The following is a 23,016-nucleotide window of genomic DNA, read 5'->3' on the forward strand; positions in this document are numbered from 1 at the left end:
TAGAAAAGAGAAGGGAAGCAGGCTGGGTGCGGTGGCTCACGCCTGTAATCCCAGCACTTTGGGAGGCCAAGGCAGGTGGATGGCCTGAGCTCAGGAGTTTGAGATCACCCAGGGCAACATGGTGAAACCCCATCTCTACTAAAAATACACACACAAAAAAAACAAAAAACGAGTGTGGTGGTGTACGCCTCTAGTCTCAGCTACTTGGGAGGCTGAGGCAGGAGAATCGCTTGAGCCCCAGAGGCAAAGGTTGCAGTGAGCTGAGATCATGCCACTGCACTCCAGCTTGGGATAGAGTGAGACGCTGTCTCAAAAGAAAAAAAAAAAAAAAAAAAACCAGAAAAGAAAGAAAAGACAAGAAAAGAAGAGGGGAAGTTAAAAGAGGCTTCCCTGAAATTAGAAAGCTGTTTTTCATGAGCTGATTGAACCATCTGACCCCGCGATGATTTCTATACCCACAAGATGTATGATTTTAGCAGACTGTAAACTCTATCTTCCCAGGCTCCTCAGGAAGATGCCATCTCAGGCCCAGCATGGTGGCTCACACCTGTAATCCCAGCACTTTGGGACGCTGAGGCGGAAAGATCACTTGAGCTCAGGTGTTCGAGACCAGCCAGCCAACATGGCAAAAACCCTATCTCTACTAAAAATGCAAAAATTAGCCGGGCATGGTGGTGTGAGCCTGTAATCCCAGTTACTCAGGAGGCTAAGGCAGGAGAATAGCTTGAACCCAGGAGGTGGAGGTTGCAGTAAGCTAAGATTGCACCACTATACTCTATCCAGCCTGGGCGACAGAGCGAGACTCTGCCAAAAAGAAAAAAAAAAAAAAAGGAAGATGCTCTCTTTCATCAAGAGGTGGTCTGTGTCCCCTCCTTTTGAATTTGGGATGGCCTTGTGACTCATCTTGGCCAACAGGATGCATAAGTGGCATTGTGTGACTTGAAGCTGGGCTATGGAGAAGCCCCCTACAAGCATCCATGTCTGCTTTCTTGGAACACACTCATTGCCAGGTGAAGGAGTCCAGCCTAGCTTCCTTGAAGATCAATATTCAAATAGTGAGGCCCAGCATGCAAGCTAAGCCCAGTCCTCCATCAACTTGCCAGTTGACTGCAGCCACATGAATGACCACAGGCAAGCCCAGCAGCAGTATCCAACCAACCCACAAAACCCTAAGAAATAATAAATCATTGCTGTTTTAAGCCTTAAATTTTGGAGTGGTTATGCAACAAAGGCTGAGATAGGGGTGGGGTGCTATTATACCAAATAAGAAACTAAACATGTGGTATTAGGTAACTATTAGAAACTGGAGAGAGGATGACCCATGTTCTGTAGGAGAGGAAAAATCAGTAAAACTGTTGCCCATTGTAACTCAGAAGGTTAAGAAAGCCACCTAATAAATTTGTGAGTCTGGCAAAGGGGATTTAAAAGCAAAATTTGGGAGAATCAGTTGGTTTTTTTTTTTTTTTTTTTTTAAGCTGTGTATGATGCAGCATGGAAAGAAAAAGATAAACAAAAGAATTATTCAGTTTGCAAGTCAAATTTAGAGAAAATATAGAAGAGCTACGGTGTTCTAGATCAGCAAAGAAAACTGTTTAGTATTTCTAATATCTCCAATTGGCAAAATATCATCAAAATAAGAGATGACCAAAGCTAAATCAAAGATGTGGCTAGTGGTAAGATCTTTTGCTAAGACATCAGAAAGATTTAAGGGAGCACCTAGCAGACATTTCTCAGCAAGGTAAAAGGATTTTTAAGAACCTTAAAACATTGTCTCACCTGTGGGACAAATTAGAGAGATTTGTCTCAAAAAGAATTATGGCTTTGGAGTATGGAGTGAACCCCAATAAGACATGTAGCAAACCCACAAATTTTCTGAGAGAATTATATTGGTGAGAGCACCACTGGTTTGAATTAGAAGGGACAAAGACCATTCACAATGAAGAGAGTTTGCAGCTAAATTTTTAATAGTTGGTAAACAAGCTGAGAAGTCTACTCAACTACAAAGATGAGCCATTTTTATTGAAAGAAAAAGACATCTCAGAAGGCAGAACCCAAATATCACAGCAGAGCCAAAAGCTGGGAAAAAACAGGATTACACAATCACTCCAAGGAAGCAGAAGTGAGTTCTCATCAAGTATTCCCTGTCACCAAAGGAATGGGTCCTGGCAATGTGTGTCCAGATAGATTTCAAAATTCCTATGGCTAATCATTGCTAAGTACCTTCCATTTCTCACATTTTTTTTTATGAGAATATCTATGTGAATATTCTCTCTCTGCCTCACCTTTGTGTGTTGGATGGAGGTGGGGAGGGCAGTAAACTTCTTTTAGTTCTCTGGTGTCCTCATCAAGAAGAGCACATAACTACTTTTGAACCTAATGCAGACAGATTATAAAATAATGGAATTTGAGTATGACGCCATAACTGGATGAGACTTTGCGAGTCTTGAGAAGGACTTGAATTATTGGGAGAGAATGCAGATTGTGGCATGTTTTTACTATAATGGCTCCCAATGAACTACAATATCCTGTGTCCACCTGCTTTTGCAAAGTGACTTTGCCACCCCACCCATCAAGAGGTAGAGTCTACTTCTCTACCCCTTTAATCTGAGCTGAACTTGTTTTATTATAATAGAATTTAGCCTAGGCCAGGCACAGTGGCTCACACCTGTAATCACAGCAACTTGGGAGGCAGAGGCAGATGGATCGCTTGAGCCCAGGAGTTCCAGACCAGCCTGGGCAACATGGTGAGACTCTGTCTTTACAAAAAACACAAAAAATTAGCCTGGCGTGGTGGCATGTGCCTGTAGTCCCAGCTACTTGGGAGGCTGAGGTGGGAGGATCACTTGAGCCTGGGAGGCAGAGGTTGCAGTGAGCTGTGATCACACCACTGCACTCCAGCCTAGGTGACAGAGATCGTATCTCAAAAAAAAAAAAAAATTGAATGCAACCTAAGTAATATTGTGACTTCAAAGGCTAGACCATAACAAGCCAGGCAGCTTCTATTTACACTCTCTTGTGAAGTGGCCGTCATGATGTGAAAAACCTTGGTCTTCTTCCTTGAGGATGAATGACTACATGGAGAGAGGGGCCTAGTTGACTCAGATGAGCCCAGCCCCAGGAAATCAAGCAGTTAAATGCAGCTGTGGGAGTGAGACCCTGACAATACAAAAAGAAAAAAAAAAAAAAAAAAGAAAAAGAACCACCTGATCAATGCACAGAACAGGGAAGGGGGTAAGTTTTGTTTTTTTTTTTTAAAGCCAGCAAATTTTGGGGTGATTTGTTATGCAGCAAAACTGACTGAAACAGTACATAATGAACTGCCTATTTAATAATGTGTCTAATTAATTTCAAATCCCTTTCTTAAGTTGTCAGAAGGGCTAATTCCCAAATTTCTGCAGTCACAGTTAAGCCCAACCTAGATGCAGATAATCTGACCAGTTTTCTCCTCTTAAGCTTCACAGTACATAAAAAATTGCTCTTTAGAAACATAAAAAAGAAAAAAATGCTCCATCCTTTACCCTGCTTTATCTCGTCTCAAAGTGAGTTTATGAACAGTGTATTAGTTATTCTTATTAGCATAACAAATGGTCCCCAAACTTAGAAGCTCAAAACAATAATTGTTTATCTCACACAGTTTCTGAGAGTCAGGAATCCAGCAGTGACTTAGTTGGGCAATTATGACTCAGAGCCTTCATGAGGTGGTAGTCAAGTCAGGGCTAAGTTTATGAAGACTTGTCAAGGGTTGAAGCGTCTAATTCCATGTTGACTCATATGTCTACTGGAAGGAGGCTTCAGTTCCAAACGATGTAGGCCTCTCTGTAAAGCTGTTCATGACATGGCTTATGAGCCATGACATTAGAGCAAATAATATCAGATAAAGCACCCAAGATGGAAATCAGTTTTTCATAACCTATTCTTGGAAGTGACATCCCATAACTTCTCCTGCATGCTTCTAAACTCACAGTCCAACCATAGAACAATGTGAAAGGGAATTAGTCAAGGGATAGCAAGAATCACTGGGGGCCATCTGGGAGGCTGGATATCACAAGCGAATAATAATCCATCTGCAGTCACACATCTCTCTAGATGCAAAGAGCTAGTGTGTCTCCTACATCAGTTAGCATTCTACGTTGTAAGCAACAGCAGCTGCTCTAGCTAATTTAAGTAGAAAAGGAACTCAATGGAAGGATCTTAGGTTCTCACAGAACTAAAAGGAAATCTTACAAACAAGGCTCAGAAACAGGATATTAGATGACTGCTTAAAGTTATATTTGATGAATGAAATGATTACATTTATAATATTTTGCATTTGTTTAGATACTATGCTATTATAAGAAGTACATTAAACAATCACAGCCCATGGGATGTAATCAAAATGCAAATTTATTTTTGTTTTCCATTCTCTCTTTACATTTTATCCACTGGAAAAAGTTTTTACTGCTTTTAGATAACAATCCCTAGCAGACCTGAGGATTTTCTGATCATGCTTAAGAAATAAGCCTCAAAATCACTTAATATTGTAAAACATAATCTTGATTTAGAAATTTAAATGTCCAGCCCAAAATATTAATCAATACTTCAGTCTTCAAAAATGAGAATTCTCCTGCATCTGTCCTCCACCAGTCCGTGCATTTACTTTCTATTGTTGCTATAACAAATTACCACTAACGTAATGGCTTACAACCCACAAATACATCATCTTACAGTTCTAGAGGTCAGCAGTCCTAGATGGGTCTCATCGGGCTAAAATGAAGGTGTTGGTAGGACGACATTTCATCCTGGAGACTCTAGGAGACTGTTTCCTTGCCTTTTCCAGCGTCTAAAGGCCGCCTGCATTAGTTGGCTCACAGTGCCCTTCCTCCATCTTCAAAGTCAGCAATAATGGACTCAGTTCTCACTCCAGCCTTCTCTTCTGCCTCCCTCTTCCACTTTTAAGAAACCCCATGATTACACTGGGTGCACGTGGATAACCCAGGATACTCTCCCTGTTTTAAGATCAGCTGATCAGCAAACTGAATTCTATCTGGAATCTTAATTTCCCTTTTCCATGTAAAGTTACATTTTTACAGTTTCCAAGGATTAGGACATAGACATCTTTGCGTGTTTGGGGGTCGTGGGACGGGAGTCACTATTCTGCTTACACAGCCTATAATACAGCAGCCAATCACAGGACAACCACTGGTAAGGATTAACACAATGTGGCAGGATCATGATACAGCAGTAAGGGAAGTAGCACCACCTGGCAGTGGTGGCTAGTTAAGATTATTCCCTGTTTATTAAACCTATGTTGAAGGAAGAGGCTAAAAGCCTACCAAGTGGAGTTATACTGAAAAAGTAAACAATCTGCTTATTTATTTCTGCCTTCAGAGAATCACTTGACTATACTACCCAGTCACAATCCCATTAATGGTACTTGGAGTACCAAATGTAAAGAGTCTAAAACCTCACTCATTGGAAATATGAAACCACAGCAAAGGTTTCAAATGCAACCCATTTAACTAGTAAAATGAAAATTGGTCTTGTTCCCCCAAAATAGACAACACCCTCATGAAGAAATAAACACTTCTTGCTGGTACCTATTGATGTTAAATATATTGTTTTATTTGAAAATGCTACCAACCCTGACACCACCCAGCTGAGGGTTGTCTGACAGCAGCAGCTGCAGGGAGCTAAAAATTATGAAATTAAATTTATAGTTTTGATTACTGGGATTGGCCAACATTGGGTTATCTGGTTGGAAAAACTGTGTGTAATACATATATACAACAAATTCCTTATTTTGAAAAAAGTACATAATTTGTATTAGTAAAAAAAGAAAATTAGCTTCTTGCTAAATAGGAACACAAAAGCATGTGAAAATATAAATCTCACTGCTAAGGGTAAATACATAGACAAATACAGAATAATGTAATATTGTAATGGTGGTGCATAAATCACTTTTAACCCTAGCATAAAAGACAAAAGTATTAAGAATATAACCACAAAATATTGGTTAATGGATACACAATATAAAAAGCGAATTCTGACATCAATAACAAAGTGGGGAATGGGAGAGTAAAAGTGTAGTTTTTGTATGTGACTGAAGTTATCAGCTCAAAATAGACTGGTACAGTTCTAAGGAGGGTTATGCAAGCTTCACAGTAAATACAAAGAAAAATCTTCAGCAGATACAAAAAAGAGAACAGAATCAGAATATATGACCATAAAAAATTATCATATCACAAAAACAGCAAGAGGAGAAGAGAGGAACAAAAGAACCACGAAACAGAAACCGATGAACAAAAATGGCAGTAGTAAGTTCTTATCAATCAATAATTTCTTTAAATGTAATTCACCAATCAAAGATATAGAGTAGCTGAATGGATTAAAAAGCAAGATCTAATTACAAGATGTCTACAAAAGACTCACTTTAGATTTAAGGACATACATAGGCTGAAAGTGAAGGGATGAAACAAGACATATCATGCAAATGGTCACCAAAACAGAGCGTAAGCAGCTTTTCTTATATTAGACAAAAAGACTTTTTAAGTCAAAAACTGTCACAAGAGACAAAGAAGGTCATTACATAATGATAAAAGGGTCAATTCAACAGGAAGACATAACAATTATTTTTAATAACACCGTAGGCCAAATGGACCTAACAGACATGTACAGAACCTTCTACCTAACAGCAGCAGAATATACATTCCTCTTAACTGCACATGAAACATTCTCCAAGATAGATTACATGCAAGGTCACGAAACAAGTTCTAACAAATTTAAGACGACTGAAATAATTTCAATTATCTTTTTTGACTACAAAGAAATGAAGCTAGAAATCAGTAAAAGAAAAACGGAAAAATTCACAAATACATGGAAGTTAAACAATATATTCAACCATTGGGTCAAAGAGGAAATTTTAAAAATTAGAAGATATCGTGAGACAAACAAAAACACAACATGCCAAAACTTATGGGAGGTGGCAAAAGCAGTGCTAAAATGGAAGTTTATAGTGATAAATGTCTACATTAAAAAAGATCTCCAACAACTTAACATTATACTTCAAGGAACTAGAAAAAGAAGCCCAAAACTAGCAGAAAGAAGGAAATAATCAAGATTAGAGCAGAAATAAATGAAGACCAGAAAGCAAAAGAAAAATCGACAAACTGAAGTTTGTTTTTTTGAAAAGATAATCAAAATCAACAAACCCTTAACTAGGAAAAAATAAAATAAAATCAGAAATAGGAGATACAACCAATGCCATATAAATTTTTAAAAGGAACTAATATGAACAATTACATGTTAACACATTGGACGACCCAGAAGAAATGAATAAATTCCTAGAAACATACAAGCTACCAAGATTGAATCAAGAAGAAATAGAAAGCCTGAACAGATCAATAACAAATAAGGAGATTGAATCAGCAATTTAAAACCTTCAATCAAAGAAAAGCCCAGGAACCAAATGGAAGAAGAAACCAGTGAAATAGAGGCAGTGAAAAAAGGCAACTGGAGCGTACTTTCCAAGAAGTTGCACACAATGAGATAGCTGAGGAAGGGCCAAATTACTTAGGGTGGCCGGGTGCCCTGGCTCACACTTCCAATCCCAGCTCTTTGGGAGGCCAAGGTGGAAAGATAGTTCAAGGCCAGAAGTTTGAGACAAGCCTGGGCAACATATTGAGTCCCTGTCTCTACAAAAAATTTAAAAAATAGCCAGGCATGGTGGTGCTTGCCTGTACTCCCAGCTACTCAGGAAGCTAATGTAGAATCACTTGACCCCATGAGATCAAGCTGCAGTGAACTGTGATCACACCATTGCATTCCAGCCTGGGCAACAAAGTGAGACTCTGTCTCTAAAAATAAAGTAAAATAAACTTAAGGCATTATGACCCATGTTAAGGATTTTCTTTATCCTAAAGCCATTAAGGGATCTTAATCAGGTTTTTGATACAATCAATATTTTGCATTTTGAATAAATCATTCTATTGTGTGAATAGGTTAAGAATAGTGCTATGGGACAGAAGAGCAGATGTAAGAGCTAATATTTGAAGATTCTAGAATATTCTAGCAAAGCAATGGTTGTAGTTTACACTAAGGTGACATCGAGAGCAGCAGAGACTCAAAATATATTTTGAAGAGCGAATCAGTGAGACATAGTAAGTGTTTTAAGTGTTTGGGCCTGGGGAGTGAGGAAGTGGAGTGAAGATGAACAAGCTTAAAAATTAAATAGAGAAGAATGAGGAAATAAGGGGAAAGGAAAGGAAAAGAACAGCTGGAGTTAGAAGAAAGTGCTTTGCCATGCAGACTACAGAAAGAGAGGTCTGAAAAAAATAACCTACCTGGAATGCTGCTGCACATAGAAACTGTGCACTAGATTTAGGAACAGAAAGCAGGGGGCACAGTGACCCACGGACAACAGCTCCCTTCCAGCGGCATACATCTACTTCACCATCCAGCTGCTGTTGCACACTTGTTTTCTCCACAGGAACCTATCTCCAAGATCTTATTTGTGGCCTCCAAGATGCCTCTAAGACCCAAACTCATTGGCAGAACGTCAATCATCCATTTGTTCATGTGTTCATTCTATTGACCACGCTTAGCCACCAGATGCAGGGCATTAGAAAGACAACAAAACATGTCTACAAAATATTAATACCACATAAAGCACAATCTCTGCCCTCAAGTCTATAATCAATGGTGTGAGCAATTCAAGGCCAAACAAAACACATACCAGTGGTGTGGAAAAGAGGAAAGAGCTCATTCCGATGGCAGGGATTACCCACATGTGAAGGAATTCTAGTTCATTGGCATGCTGTATGTCAAACTGTATGGAAATAAACTGTATGGAAATCAGGAGGGATGAGGGTCCAGCTGCTGGCAGTTCTCAGGAGAGAAATGACTGGCAAGGAAGAGAAACTGAGGGTACTGCCCACACTCACTAGGCAGTAGGAATGGTGGGTCACTCTAAACTTAAGAGTGATGTGTTGGGACACTGGGCCACAGTGGACAGGTGCCTGTGAGGCCCTACTGTGTAGCGCCGTTTCTCCCCAGGTTTTCCCTTCATAAGTAGGGAGGTCCAGTGGGGAAAGTCTCCATAAGGTCACTTCTGCCCGAGTTGCTCTCAGCCCCTGCATATTCCATAGCCTAAAGAAAGTTTCCAATTTCCAGCTCTTGAGGGGCATCCATCTACTTGTGAAAATCTTTTTCAAGTTGGATGACCTCCAAGATGAGCTTCTTCCCATGTGTCCGGCAGGGAGCATGTGCATCCTCTTCTCTTCCTCCTTGATATTTGGGCTTGCACTCCCTCTTCTTAACAAGACAGCCCTTTCCTTCCTCTAGCTGCACTGCTGTCTGGCCTGGACTCTCAGACTACCCAGACACGCCTTCTGTCACCTACACACCTCTCTTGGCTACAGGATCAGCCATAGTTGCCCTTTGTGCTTCTTCCTCAAACATAGTCTAACTACAGAGTATAAGCCATCTCTTTATTTATTGATTTTGCAGCCTTTCTTGCTAGCAGACTGCCTAGAAAGTTCCCAACCCACCCAGGCAGCATTTGTACAGCAGTTTCAATGGAGAGAGTAAGGTGGGACAGAAAAGATGGCTATTTAAGGCTCAACTGGAATAATTTTTAATGCATGAAACATTCATGCATACACACACATGCACATACATGGTCCTAATACATGGCCAAGTTTCCCTTTTATGCCTGGATTATTCAGTCTCCCTTGCTAAACAGCAAACTGTACTATAATTCATTATATTACTTAATGACAATTTAAAATAACTGTTTTCTTAGGAATTTTCACTGATTAACAATGTAATGGGTCTTATCATCATGCAAGTACAAGTATGTGCTCCATGACCCTTCAGTCAATAATGGACTACATAAATGACAGTGGACCCATAAGTGAATGGAGCTGGAGAATTCCTATCACCTAGTACTTACTATACTTGCTATTTTAGTGCATACTCCTACTTACTAAAAAAGTTAACTGTGAAACAGCCTCAGGCAGGTCCTTCAGTAGGTGTTCCAGAAGGAGGCATTGCTACATAGGAGATGACCACTCCATACATGTTATTGCCCATGAAGTCCTTCCAGTGGGACAAGATGTGGAGGTGGAAGACAGGGATATTGGTGATCCTGACTCTAGGTAGGCCTACACTAATGTGTCTGTGTCTTAGTCACTAACAAAGTTTAAAAAGTAAACACATTTTAAAAATAGACAAAAGCTCATAGAATAAGGATATTAAAAAGGAAAATGTTTTTGTACAGCTGTACAATGTGATTTAAGCTGTTATTACAAAAGAGCTAAAAAGTTAAAAGTTCACAAAAAGTTACAGTAAGCTAAGATTATTGAAGAAAATTGTTTTATAAATTTAGTGTAGCCTAAGTGTAGTTTTATAAAGTCTACAGTAGTGTGCAGCAATGTCCTAAACATTCATGTTCACTCACCACTCAAAGCAGCTCTCAGTCCTGCAAACTCCATTCATACATTTTTATCTTTTATATCACATTTCTAGTGTACCTTTTGTGTTTAGATACATAATTACTTACCATTGTGTTACAATTGCCTATAGTATTCAGTATAGTACAGTAACATGCTGTACAGGTTTGTAGTCAAGGAGCAATAGGCTATCCCATACAGCCTAGGTGTGTAGTAAGCTACACCATCTAGGTTTGTGTAAGTAGACTCTAGGATGCTCACACAATAACAAAATGCCCATGAAGCATTTATAAGAACATATCCATTATTGACACATGACCGTATTACCAGTCCAGTTTTGACCAGTAATAATTTGTAGTAGACCCATCAGAAAATTGCACCATTTTAGTGATATCTTCTTTTCCTTCCAGGTCCCGCTGTGGTTGAACACTCTGTCCCTTTCCAGAGAGCTCTGACACCCTTGTGCAGACCTCCTGGTTCATGAGATGGGCTCTCACTCCCTACTTCTCTCCATGTATTAGCTGTTCCTGATAAGCCCTGGTTACCCTCCCAGACCTACAGTCCACTGTGCTTCAGGTCCCCAGATGTCAGGAAAACATATTGATGGGTTATTATCAACTGCTTAAAGCACCTCCACATTTTAGAAAACATTTCACACAGAAGAGTTCAGAATCCTGGGAATCAGTCCGCATTTTATTTTATAGTACATTCATATAAGTTCCTGCATTTCCAAGGTAACCAGGTCACATTCAGGTTATCACTGCTGGTAACAAAATCATACAACTACCCTGGCTTCAAAAACAAGATAGGGTGATGCACATTAATACCTCTTTCCCTTTGATACTGCAGAAGACAATACATCACAAAATAAAATCTCAAAAATCACATGCCTTTTACAATCCAGTGTGAAGGCATACCATTTATGTTAAAATTAGACCATGTGGAACATGAGAATAAAGAGTTTGAAAGCTCTCTAAAATTTCTCCCAATGCCATCTTTCGCTTCTAATGCCAGTTGGCATATTCAGCTTCAATGCCTTGGGAAGGGAGGGGCAGAGGAAAGCAGGGGGTCACAGAATTCCAAAACTCATGGTTTTCCAGGCTACTTCTATAGAGATTACTTAACCTAAAATTCTAAAGAGTTAATATGCATGAGGGATGGTAATATAGGAAGCACCTGAAAAAAATTCCTCCAGTCACTGATGGGAAATTTAAGCTGTGAATTTTTGTGAATTTTCAATTTCACAGAAAGGAAAATCTGTATCACATCTAGTAATATGTTAAGTTCTGAAGATACATTTTCATTTTGCTGAATAAAAACCCTATGATCCATGTTCTGGTCTTGAACCAGGTCAGAAAAACAATGCAATCTCCATCTGTAATATTTCCTATAGGCCACCTAAGAGTGCAGCCACCCCAACCATTGAAAATTTTGAGAAGTCAAACTGAGCTATAATAAAGACACAAACAAATCAGGTAGGAGAAAATTCAAAGATGTGAGAAAGCGAGAAGTTAGATTTGTTTGGGTCTTTTTCCTAGATTAAAAAAAAATACATCATTATAAAATGCTTTGGACCCTGGTCCAACACAGCTGGAATGACAAGTTATTTAACATACAAGTCCCCATCCAGAAAGACAGTGTGCTTATGTAGCACCTTTCTCTTAGAAGTTCAATGTGCTTTAGGTATGATTATCAATTAATTGCATAATTACATTATTCAGAATATACTCCGACTTACTGCTGACTCCACTGACTAAAGAGCCCCTGCCACTTGCTGCCAAGAAATTGAGTCCTGAACTTACAAGGTTAGGAGTGAAATTGGTATGTGTATTTGTTGACCCCAAAAGAAATACCACCCCTTTTCAAGGCAGAAAAAAATGAGAGAAGAGGGAGTAAGACACTTCTTTAAAAAGCCACGAAACATCTTACGAAAAACCAGAGCCAGTGCATATTTTATAATACAACCCCTGAAAAAAGCCCCCCAGCAGCAGGGTGAGCAGAGGGAGCAGTGAAGATTTGGAAACCAGAGTGACTTGCAGTAACTGCCTAACAATAAATTCACAGAGTAAAACGCAGAATAGTCGACATATAACCAAGGTTTATGTTGTATCTAGAAATATGTTTTATGCTTTAAAAAAAATTGCAATGCACTCCAAAAATTTTTTTCTGATAATTCATGTACAACAGAAGGCACTGTTATCCGCATAAATCCATTGATTCTGCATGGCAAAAACCTGAGACGTGCAAGTCGATCCAATCCTCTAAAACGACCTTGGGCATTCAGCCTTTGGAACATATGGTTTGTCCTTTTCAGTCCAATGATTGTTTTTCTTTCATTTCATACTTACAGTAGCTGTTTAAAATATATATTTCAGGGTGACAAAGGTCAAAGGGGAAAGAGTAGATAAAAGTGCTGCCTAATGCCAGATGGTAGCTGGTACAGCAGGAGGGCCCTGAAAGCAGCCCCCTCATTTCATCCCCTTGACCCTCACACTCCTTTTGTGAAATAAAATGCAGTGATGACAATTGGTCAGCTGATGTTCTTTCCTTCAGTTGTTGCTGGGCACAGTCCCAAAGTTAAATGCGGAGAGGACTCCTTTGTTTTCAAAGGTGAAGCCTCCCTGTTGTTCAATCTTCTTCTTTGCTTCTAGCATTTTTCAAAAGAAAAGGGGAGAAGAAAAAAAAAAAGAATGCTTAAGGTGACAAAGTTGGAGATGACCCAAAGGAGCCAGATTGTTTATATGCTTAGAACTGTGAAAGAATGTGACTCGTAGTATTAGTTATTCTGCCAAAGAAGAACTAAGAATAACAGACCCATGTCAATAAGGTGGTATGTTCACTACCATCGGAACATCTGCAAAAAAACAAGTAAAAAGAAAACACATCTCAGAGTTGGATTCTACTTCACTGTCTCTACTGCTGAAAGAGGGCCCAGATTTCTCGTATCAGGAGGGCCGATCGAAAATCTGCACAGAACTGAAGATCTAAGTCCATGCAGAAGAACCAGCATTCTAAACTCTAGATGTCTAGTTTGCAATGTTTCCTACTAAAATTTTTTTGTAACTACAAAATCATTTCTAACGACAATCTACAAGTAACTATAATAATCAACATAAAATAATTCCTCCAGCTTAAAAACTGAAAATTAACAACAAGAAACAATGTCAAATAAAGCCCAACAATGAGAAATGGAGGGCATTCCATTTCCAGGAATACAAGCTCCTAGGAAGAATTCATCAAGTGCCTTTGGCCCATGGCTGAAATGTTTAGGGGAGCGATCCAGCTGATTAAATTTCCCTCGGCAAGACTTATCCCAACCCTTACTTTGTACCTTTACCTCCAACATACGATATGAATGTGAATGAGAACACCACTAGGAGATACGTATTAATGTTCAGGTTTTTGCAAAGTTAAGACATCATGAGTGATTAAAACAACCATACAATAATGACAATTCCTTATTATCTTAAAGGGTGAGTCTCTAACAATTTTAAAAACAGTGTTTAGGTGCCACCTGGCTCATCAAATAAGGCTGACTGTTGGCACTGTGACACATGCACTTCATTCTGGAGGTTACTCTGGCTGACCTGCCACCGTCCGTCGGTGCTCTGCCAGTGTGTACACCTCCTGCAGTGCCGTCCGCTGATCCTCGCTGAGTGGTGCCATCAGCAGCTGGTACCAGGCAGCATCTCGACTCTGCACAGCTGTTGCAATTGGGGAGGAAAAGACAGGAGGGTACAGTGACTATTAATTTAGAGAACAAGTAGTAACATGATCAAATTACAAAGAAATTATCCCAGACAGTAACAAAGAGTACAGTACTACAATACACACAAGGTAATGAATACACACAAGGTAATGAAACTTATGCCAACAAAGGATTATTTCTGAGTACCCACTTCGTACCCAGCTATGTGGGATATCAAAGGAAGGTAACGATATTGCAAATCTCTAGTCTGCCTAGTTCTCTGTCTCCTTTGCTGTCTTCTATGGATGTTCTCTAAAATCCAGAACACCTGTACTCACTCATTACCATTTTCCTCTGGAATTTTCATACTACCTGCAGCTTCAGCATTGCTACTACCCCAAGGACTCAAATCTGTACCTCTAGCAAAAATCTTCCCCTAAGCCTCCTGGACGGTTCCATTTGAATAGCTCATCTCAAACTCAACACAACTAAAACCAAATTTAACAATTTCCTCCCAAACCTTCTATCTCTCCATTTATCTCACCAGTTCTATTAGTCTCCCAGTCAACTACTGTCCATTCTTTAACATCTCTGAGCATGCCCTCTCCACACCCAAAGCTCTGCTTCTTTCTTACTGTCTTTTATCTATATGCTGCTTTCCATCAAATGTCACCCTCCCCATTCCAGGTCTCTATACACCTAACTTAATAAAGTGATCTCCTTTGGCTCCCACATCTAGTCCTTTCCAGTTTTTTTCTGCACATAATCCATCACCGGATAACTCCCCTGAAATGACTTACCACATCTACAAGGTCACCGCCTCAGAACACAACTTTCAACACTATTCCAATGGGCAATGGGATGGACCACCTCAGTCCAGAATTCAAGGCCACTATAGCCCAGTCCAACTGTATTCCTTCAGTGTTTAAGCAGTGGCCCCTACATGCTGGTTTAAAGCTGCTTGTCACTTGAGAAGCATCTTTAAAAATACATCTCCTGAGATCCTACTCAAGATCTAAAAGCTTTCTTGGTGATTATGACACAGCCATGTCTGGAACTACACTAGGGCACACCTTCCATATTTCCATCTCCACGTTTATGCTGTTATATTTGCCATGCTTTGGAATATAGTTTCCTGTGCTCTCTGCCTCCAATTCCTGTGAATTTCAATAAACACATCTAGGTAGTTTTTTCTTCATTAATGTTATTTGTAGCAACACTACAAAATTGTTACTAATATTGCCTTATTAGTAACAACATTTACGCATAAGGATGTTCATTTTAATAACCCTCATAATGGCAAAAACATTGGAAACAATCTTAAATGTCCCACAGTGGAACTAAATTACAATATAACTATGGAAATACTATGTAACCATAAAACAAATAATCTATATTAATGAGATTTAAAATAATTTATTTGATTAATAATTTTCTAAATAGCCTCATTGGCTTGTTTTTATTCTGTAAATTTTCCATTTCCATTTTTCCACTAGGTTACTGGTCTTAAGCATTTGAGGATGGCGTCTGTACACTGTGTACATTACGCCTATTATGCATATGTGGCAAATATTTTCTCCCCCCAATCATTTATGAGTCCTGTAACTCTAATTAAACTGTCCTTTGTTGTATAAAATTGGCAAATTACTTACATAGTAAAAAGTCACTGTCTTATGCTAGCAATTGCATTCTACAGATTGTGAATAACTAATAGGTTGTTAGCTACAATTTTTAAGCAACACATGCCTGAAGCACTTCATTCTTTGCTATAAAAATGCTTGCCCATTTATGCCTAAAGGATGAACAATATACACAGATACTCCATATATTACTTTTGCAAGGACAACCTACAGGTTCACCCTGCTACTTCTCAATGATGAAAGTTGCTAGGATTGGGGGATAGGTGTTCATTATTTTAATTTGTATCATTTCATATATGTTTGTTTGGGGATTTCTATCATAAGGAATAAACAAAAAAAATTTTTAAAGAATCTAGACCAATCTTGGGCAGATATCAAAACAGGAAGAAGTGAAGAAATAGTTTAGAAAAAAAATATATCAGAAGATGTGGGGAATAAAGACATACTTATCAGAGCTTGTGTAAAAAACTGATATTCATCCACACTATTGTCAAGGTCAAGTGGAGTACTGAACCCCTCAAGCGCGGTTTCTTCCAATACTTCTTCATCCCAATCATCATCTTCCTCCTCCTCATCTTCGCCTCTTCCATTATTTGACTGCATCGCTTGAGCAGTTACATTCGTCTCCTCTTCATCACTTGAAATCTCCTCTGTGAACCCATTAATTATTTAAAAAGAATCAAAACACGTACGGACAAAATATAAAATTTCGTGACAAAAACCAAAGACTATAAAACTATACTCTGGAAAGGAAAAAGATCTTCCACAAAATTTTAATAAAAATAAATCTTATCTCTGGTGTAAAGAGAAGAATCAAAAAATAAAAATAAAAAATAAAATAAATAAACCTTATCTTTACTGCAGAGTTTGCTAAGTTGAGAATGTCCTTATCTTCCTCACTGAAAACAAGTTCCCTAAACCTGTTATCCAGATGAACATTACTACTGTTAGGCTATGCACGTTCATTAATACAAGAATATTATTCAATTGCATGTTTCAAAATTACCTTTGTTTAAAACAAAAGTGACTGTACAGTCTGTGCATGGTGTTAAACAATGGCTTCCTATTGAGAATTCAGTCCTCTTAATTAACTGAGTTGATTATAAACTGCTTAGAAATGCCCAAATGAGATCATTTCTGCTAGTAGAAACAGTAAAAATACAGATCCAGCCACCCCACTTCAGGGTATATATCTAAAATATTTGAAATCAGTATGTAGAACAGATGTCAGCAGCCCTGTGTTCACTGCAGCATTATCAGCATTATTTACAATAGCCAAGTTACAGAATCAACCTAAGTCAACAACAGATGAATAAAGAAAATGTGGATTCTTTAAGATGAAACACTATTCAGCTTTTAAAAAGGTAATTCCGTCATTTCCAACAACATGGATGAACTTGGACATTATGATAAGCAAAATAAGCCAGGCACAGAAAGACACATACTGCCTGTTCTCACTTATATATAGAATCTAAAACAATCAAACTCATAGAAGTAGAAAGTAGAATGGTGGCTACCAGAGGCTGGAGGTGGTGGGAATGAGGGAATGTTAGTAAAAGGGTACAAAGTCTCAGACAGGAAGAATTAGGTTTTTGTTTTGTTTTGTTTTGTTTTTGGTATCTATTGTACAGCATGGTGAATAGAGTTAATAGTATATCGTACATTTCAAAATTGGCAAGACTGTAAATGTCAAATGTTCCCACCATTAAAAAGGCTATTTAAGGTGATGGATATATTAGTTTGATTTAATCATTCCACATTATATTCACAAATCATAACATCACTTTGTACTCCACAAATATATAATTTGATAATTTATAATAAAAAGAAATAGCAAAAATATAAAGAAAAATAGTTAGCTACATGTGGCTTGAAAAGTTAAAAACTTGAACTACATTATGTATCACCATGGATTCTGTATCTATTTTCAGTATCAATCTGTTCCTAGCAGTTAGATTGTAACTGAAATACTGGAACAGGAAGGCAGTCAATGAGGAACAAAAATCAAGATAAGAGAGAAATCCTGGAGTAAACCCAAACCAGGTAACATTAACCTAAAACTAGTTCTATTATACACATCATACTGAAGCAGGTAGATTGAACTAGGTAGTTTTAGGAATAAGGCACTTAACCATAGTTTGGACCAAATACACGAAAAAATGCATGGCAAATTATAACTATTAATACAAAAAGACTGAGAAATACCTCCACGAGTTAATCATTCCATACTTTAGTAGGAAATACAAGAAAGTCTGGGATATTACTAGGAAATTTTCCCTCAAGCCATATAGTATAAGCCAATAAAGAGTTACCAAACCAAGAAATTAGAGATAACACACCTGAAAAAACAATTCTACAACTGCTGACACATAGTTAGCTAAAAACAAAACAAAACAAAACAAAAGTCACACATGCAACACTTCTAATAAAGAAGTTATTTCTTCAAAAGACCTACATAGATTTTAGAAAAACAAATTAGAAGCTGTATTTTGTGCTGGGGAGTGGAGAAAGGGTAGTTTATAATCCCTGGTATATGAACAAACTGGGATGATGCCAGTTAAAAGTGTTTTAAATCTATACATGCTAAAATCACAGAATTTAGCATCGAAAATAGAGCTATATGTTTACCAGGAAGAGTTCTGATCTTTCTCAGCTAACGAGGTTTCTGTTTTTAACCAGGAGAGGAAAAAGTCCACCTGGAATTGGAGAATGCTACTGCCTACTCTCTAGCAAGTAGCTCTGCAATCTCATCATTAAACAAAACAAAGGTCTAATATTCAACTCGAACAATCTTACTCTGATTCTCAATTAAGTAAATCCACTTCATTTAGGTACTTTCCCTTAATTTATATTTAACTCGCAAATATATCTCTCAAATATAATGTTGATAATGAGTCACCTAAGAACCGTTACAAAAAAGGAAAAAAAAGACACTCTCTACTAATCTGTGGTACTAACACTTCAGCTCTTAATCTAATGATTCATTTAACTCATGGCTGCTGTCTTGATGAGGCTGTTAGCACAAACAAGAACATTAGATACTAGATTGCTAACTTTTAGTCAAGACCATTTGATTGTTATAAATGTGTTTCCTAATGTGTAACAACATCTATTAGGCTCCATAAAAAAAAAAATCACTGAGTATATTAGGGGTCAGAAGGTGCACAAATCTAAATTTATATCACATGATACAATTAATAGCAAGTCAACCAAGCCCAAAATATTTGTTATATGTGCAGCAGACCGAAGAATGTAAATCTGTTTAATGTCTCCACATAGAATAGTATTCAAATAAAGTGCATACACAAATCAAAATCAATTGCAACATTCATTTCAATTAGAAGACTTTACCATTTTCTTCCATATCAGCTTTCTCTGCTTTTGAACGATCTTCCCGGTTTACCAGTTGTCTAGTAGCACAGACCTGCTTTAGGCCAAGGAAAAGGAAAAGAATTGAGGGAACAATCTGTCCCACCACAGCGTCTACTGCAGGAGGTCGATTTTGCAATTCCAGAAGGATACTCAGTCCTATTATACACATCTTCCGGTCATGATGCCTGCAAATTTTGAAGAAAAAAAAAATGTAGACATGAGAAGTGGAATAAAGAACAAATTCTGGAGAAACTACAAAAAGAAATGTCCAAGGCATACTCTAAGGTTCATCTGTTGGTATTATACAGAAACATTCCCCATTTTGTACTGTATGAAACCCTATGTAAATCAAATTTTGTAAACCAATTATTTTCAAAGACCTATTGGGAGTCTGCAATTAACATGGTGAATCTTGCCACAATATCAATTTATAATTAATATAAATGTTATATATGGGCCTCGGCATAAGGAGTTTTAATAAAGCAGAAATACCTATATTTGACAGCATAAAAGTCCTATACAATGGGGGCGGGGGTAAGGAAGAGTTTCTTAGACTCTTCCAACATTAGATTGATCTACAAAGTTTCTCAGCACACATAATCTACCCAAACCCTAAGAGGTGAAAGATGGTTCAAAAACTCAGAATCTAGTAAGACAGTCAGCTGAACTTAATGTAAATAGTCTACTAAAGTCCTATGCTATAAAATAGCATAAAAAAAAAATAAGGATAAGGAAAATTCAGAAAGAAAAAAGTTTGACCAGTAAACATTAGACATTTTTCTCCTAAATGTTTCCTCTAAGTTGTTTAAAACTAAAAAATTAAGAATTAAAAGATAACATTGGCAAAACATTCTTAAAATTGTGTGAATAAAAAATTCACTTGCAGTGATTCAATTTGTTTAAAGTGAGAATAATAGAACAAATCCAATAATGAATATTCTACAGGCTTCTGTTATTCTTCATTATTTGCATTTCTTGATTGATTCAAGTCACTAATGCCCAAGTACTATGCTAAAACAGAACTGTGCTTGACCTGAAGACCTTCTCATCCATGCAGCCCCTAAATACAGACCACATGGATCACAGCAGAAAAGATGATTATCAAGCAGGGCTCTAAAGAATCCAAGGAAGCACAACCCAAGGACTCCCAGTCTACACAATAGCAGGGAAATTGCTTCCAGTGCTAATAAAGACATAAGAGGACTAACTGCTTAACTTTAAATGACCAAATCTCTATTCCCTAAATCTTTCTCAGAGATAACTTTAAGAACAATTTCTTTGAAAGTATGTTCTTCCCTTCAAGGTTTTAATAACAAATCTCAATCAGGGATAAATTCCAGTGTCCTGCAAGTAGAAAAATTAGAACACACATAGCAGCTTGTAAATATGTTCCCCCATTCCTATCGCCCCATCCTAATCCAGGCCTCCATCTTCTCCTGCCTGTGGCAGCATGTCTTAACTACTTCGGGGAGTCTGTTCCTCTCAGGAAATTTTTCTAAATGATCTCTCACAAAACAATACTATTCATTTCCAGTTAAATATTAGATAGTGTTTTAAAACAAATTAGACAGCTAGCTCAATTTCTAGCATAACACAATGACTAATCTGTGTTGGGTGACCTGAGGTGGGCACATAACACTAGTTGGAATCTCACTCTTCCTATTTTTTTGAGACGGAGTCTTGCTCTGTCAGCCAGGCTGGAGTGCAGTGGCGCGATCTTGGCTCACTGCAAGCTCTGCTTCCCGGGTTCACGCCATTCTCCTGCCTCAGCCTCCCGAGTAACTGGGACTATAGGCATGCACCCGCCACCATGCCCGGCTAATTTTTTTTTTTTTTTTGTATTTTTTTAGTAGAGACGGGGTTTCACCGTGTTAGCCAGGATGGTCTCGATCTCCTGATCTCGTGATCCACCCACTTCGGCCTCCCAAAGTGCTGAGATTACAGGCATGAGCCACTGTGCCCGGCCTCACTCTTCCTATTTTTGACAATTACGAGAGTGCTTCACATAAAACCAAATTCTCCTACTGGCGCAGCACCTGAGATACAAACAACAAGCCTTCTGACCCCACTTTTGAGAACAGGCATCCTTGACATCTGCAAAGAGTTAAACATTCTGTGACATTACATTGTATCTTTGCCAGAGGGGTACCTTCCTTAGAAATCCGACTCCATTTAGAACGTTTTTACCCACTGACACTTAATCATGGAACCCAGACAGACAATTAATTCTTGTTGCCTAGAGATACAATGATACACTCATGTTTAAAAAAAAAAAAAAAAAAAAAGGCAGGAAAGAGCTACATCTAATTTTCAGAGCCTGCATTGTTTCCACTAGATTACCCTGCTGAAAAGGATTCTTAATCCTCTAAAAATTAAATATTGACAATACACAAAAAATCATTCCTAAGACATGAAAATTATCTTTGTTAATGCTATTATATGCAAATATTAAAAAGCAAACTTTCCAGAAACGGAAAAGAAGTGTAAAACCCAAAAGACACATACCCAAGAAAACAATCTGTATCATTCATCCATTGATTTATAAACTGTACAGTGATAGGTCCAGGGTTGTGAGGCAACTGAATTCGTTCTAAAGTATGTAGCAGCAAATCAGGGTTGTAGTACAAGGCAGCAATTGCAACCTGAAGACACATGGTACGAAGCTCACTAGTTTTGACCCCTCGAGTTAATCTCTCCAAAACAAGTTGAACGAAGAGTGGAATGCACTAGAAGACAAAAAGAAAAAGAGAGTCAACCACACAGATAGCCCAAGTAACTTTTATAGAAAGCTGTATATTGGCAGAGTGTCCTCAATAAATAAGACAGTCTTAATGGCAATGAGACTTTTGACTAAATCATTTTAGAGTTATTTAAAATATTTATATTATAAAAACCTAGAGAGACTAACTAGACAAAAATAAGTACTATAGCAGTGCCAGAAAATCTCCTTCCTTCTTAAGTAAATTAAAGTCAGCTGAAGATTGTCCTGTAAGAGTCCACACTCAAATGGTGTCAATAATCCCTATGTGGACACAGCCACTTGCACATCTAAGGTGAAATCACTGCATGTCATTTTCTTTGACAAATTAAATTGGAAAGAAATAAATGGGACTGAAAATAATTATGATGTAATCAGATTGTTTTTGAGAAAGAAAATTCCTGTTGGTATAAGATGAAAAAGGCTGAAGAAAAAATGGTGGAGCCTGAACATTAAAATAATACCTGACTCCAATTCTAAGGTGCAATATTGATGAACTAATTTTACTGGAACGATTTCACAATAGTTACTTTCAGTTAAAGGGGATGAGCTGAAATGATTTGTATAAAATAAAATCTGAGGTCTTACTATAAGCCCCTTTTTAAAATAAACTTTAAAAAAATCAAGGTTTTGTGTAGAAATTTAAGAGTTATATTTATTATTTTCTTTTTAGTAGGCCAAACGGCATATATATCTGGGTCAGCAGACTATTAGTCTGGTTTAGGATAACATATTGAATCAAAATACATGACTACACATACTTTTAAGACTATAAAGCTCTTTACAAAGATGAGATAACTAGTTTAACTCTACGTCTACTTATGCTGATACAACATATTCTGTGTTCTAATTTGAGATAACACATATAAGCTATGTTAAAAATTATTACCATGGTCAAATAATTAGGTGTGGATAAACGCAGCCACAAGAAAATATAAATTAAGTTTGAAAAGCTCTTTTCAAGATGTTTTAAAACTAAAGTTTCAAAATTACAGCTAGATGGGAGAAATAAGTTCTGGTGTTCTATAGCACTATGAGATGACTATAGTTAACAGTAATGCATAGTTTCAAATAGCTAGGAGGAGGACATTGAATGTTCCCAACACAAAGAAATGATAAATGTTTGAGACA

At 37.8% G+C, this 23,016-nt stretch overlaps 1 protein-coding gene across 4 annotated transcripts in view; it reads right to left on the reverse strand.

Moving 5' to 3' along the window:
- Positions 1 to 11,099: 11,099 nt before the first annotated feature.
- The window catches only part of IPO8 (importin 8), a 66,404-nt gene continuing 54,487 nt past the window's right edge, over positions 11,100 to 23,016 (reverse strand). For 3 of the 4 annotated variants that reach the window (XM_021922154.2, XM_017945766.3, XM_021922155.2), the window contains 5 exons: positions 21,633 to 21,853; positions 19,107 to 19,312; positions 16,202 to 16,405; positions 14,015 to 14,131; positions 11,100 to 13,074 (listed from right to left, as the gene is read on the reverse strand). In XM_021922154.2, coding sequence (XP_021777846.1) covers positions 12,977 to 13,074; positions 14,015 to 14,131; positions 16,202 to 16,405; positions 19,107 to 19,312; positions 21,633 to 21,853 — 846 coding nt within the window. In that variant the 3' untranslated portion in view covers positions 11,100 to 12,976. The remainder of the gene's footprint in view (positions 13,075 to 14,014; positions 14,132 to 16,201; positions 16,406 to 19,106; positions 19,313 to 21,632; positions 21,854 to 23,016) is intronic. The other variant, XM_021922153.2, reaches the window with a different exon arrangement.

This window comes from Papio anubis, chromosome 9 (assembly GCF_008728515.1).
Source record: "Papio anubis isolate 15944 chromosome 9, Panubis1.0, whole genome shotgun sequence".
NCBI classification, from domain to species: domain Eukaryota; kingdom Metazoa; phylum Chordata; class Mammalia; order Primates; family Cercopithecidae; genus Papio; species Papio anubis.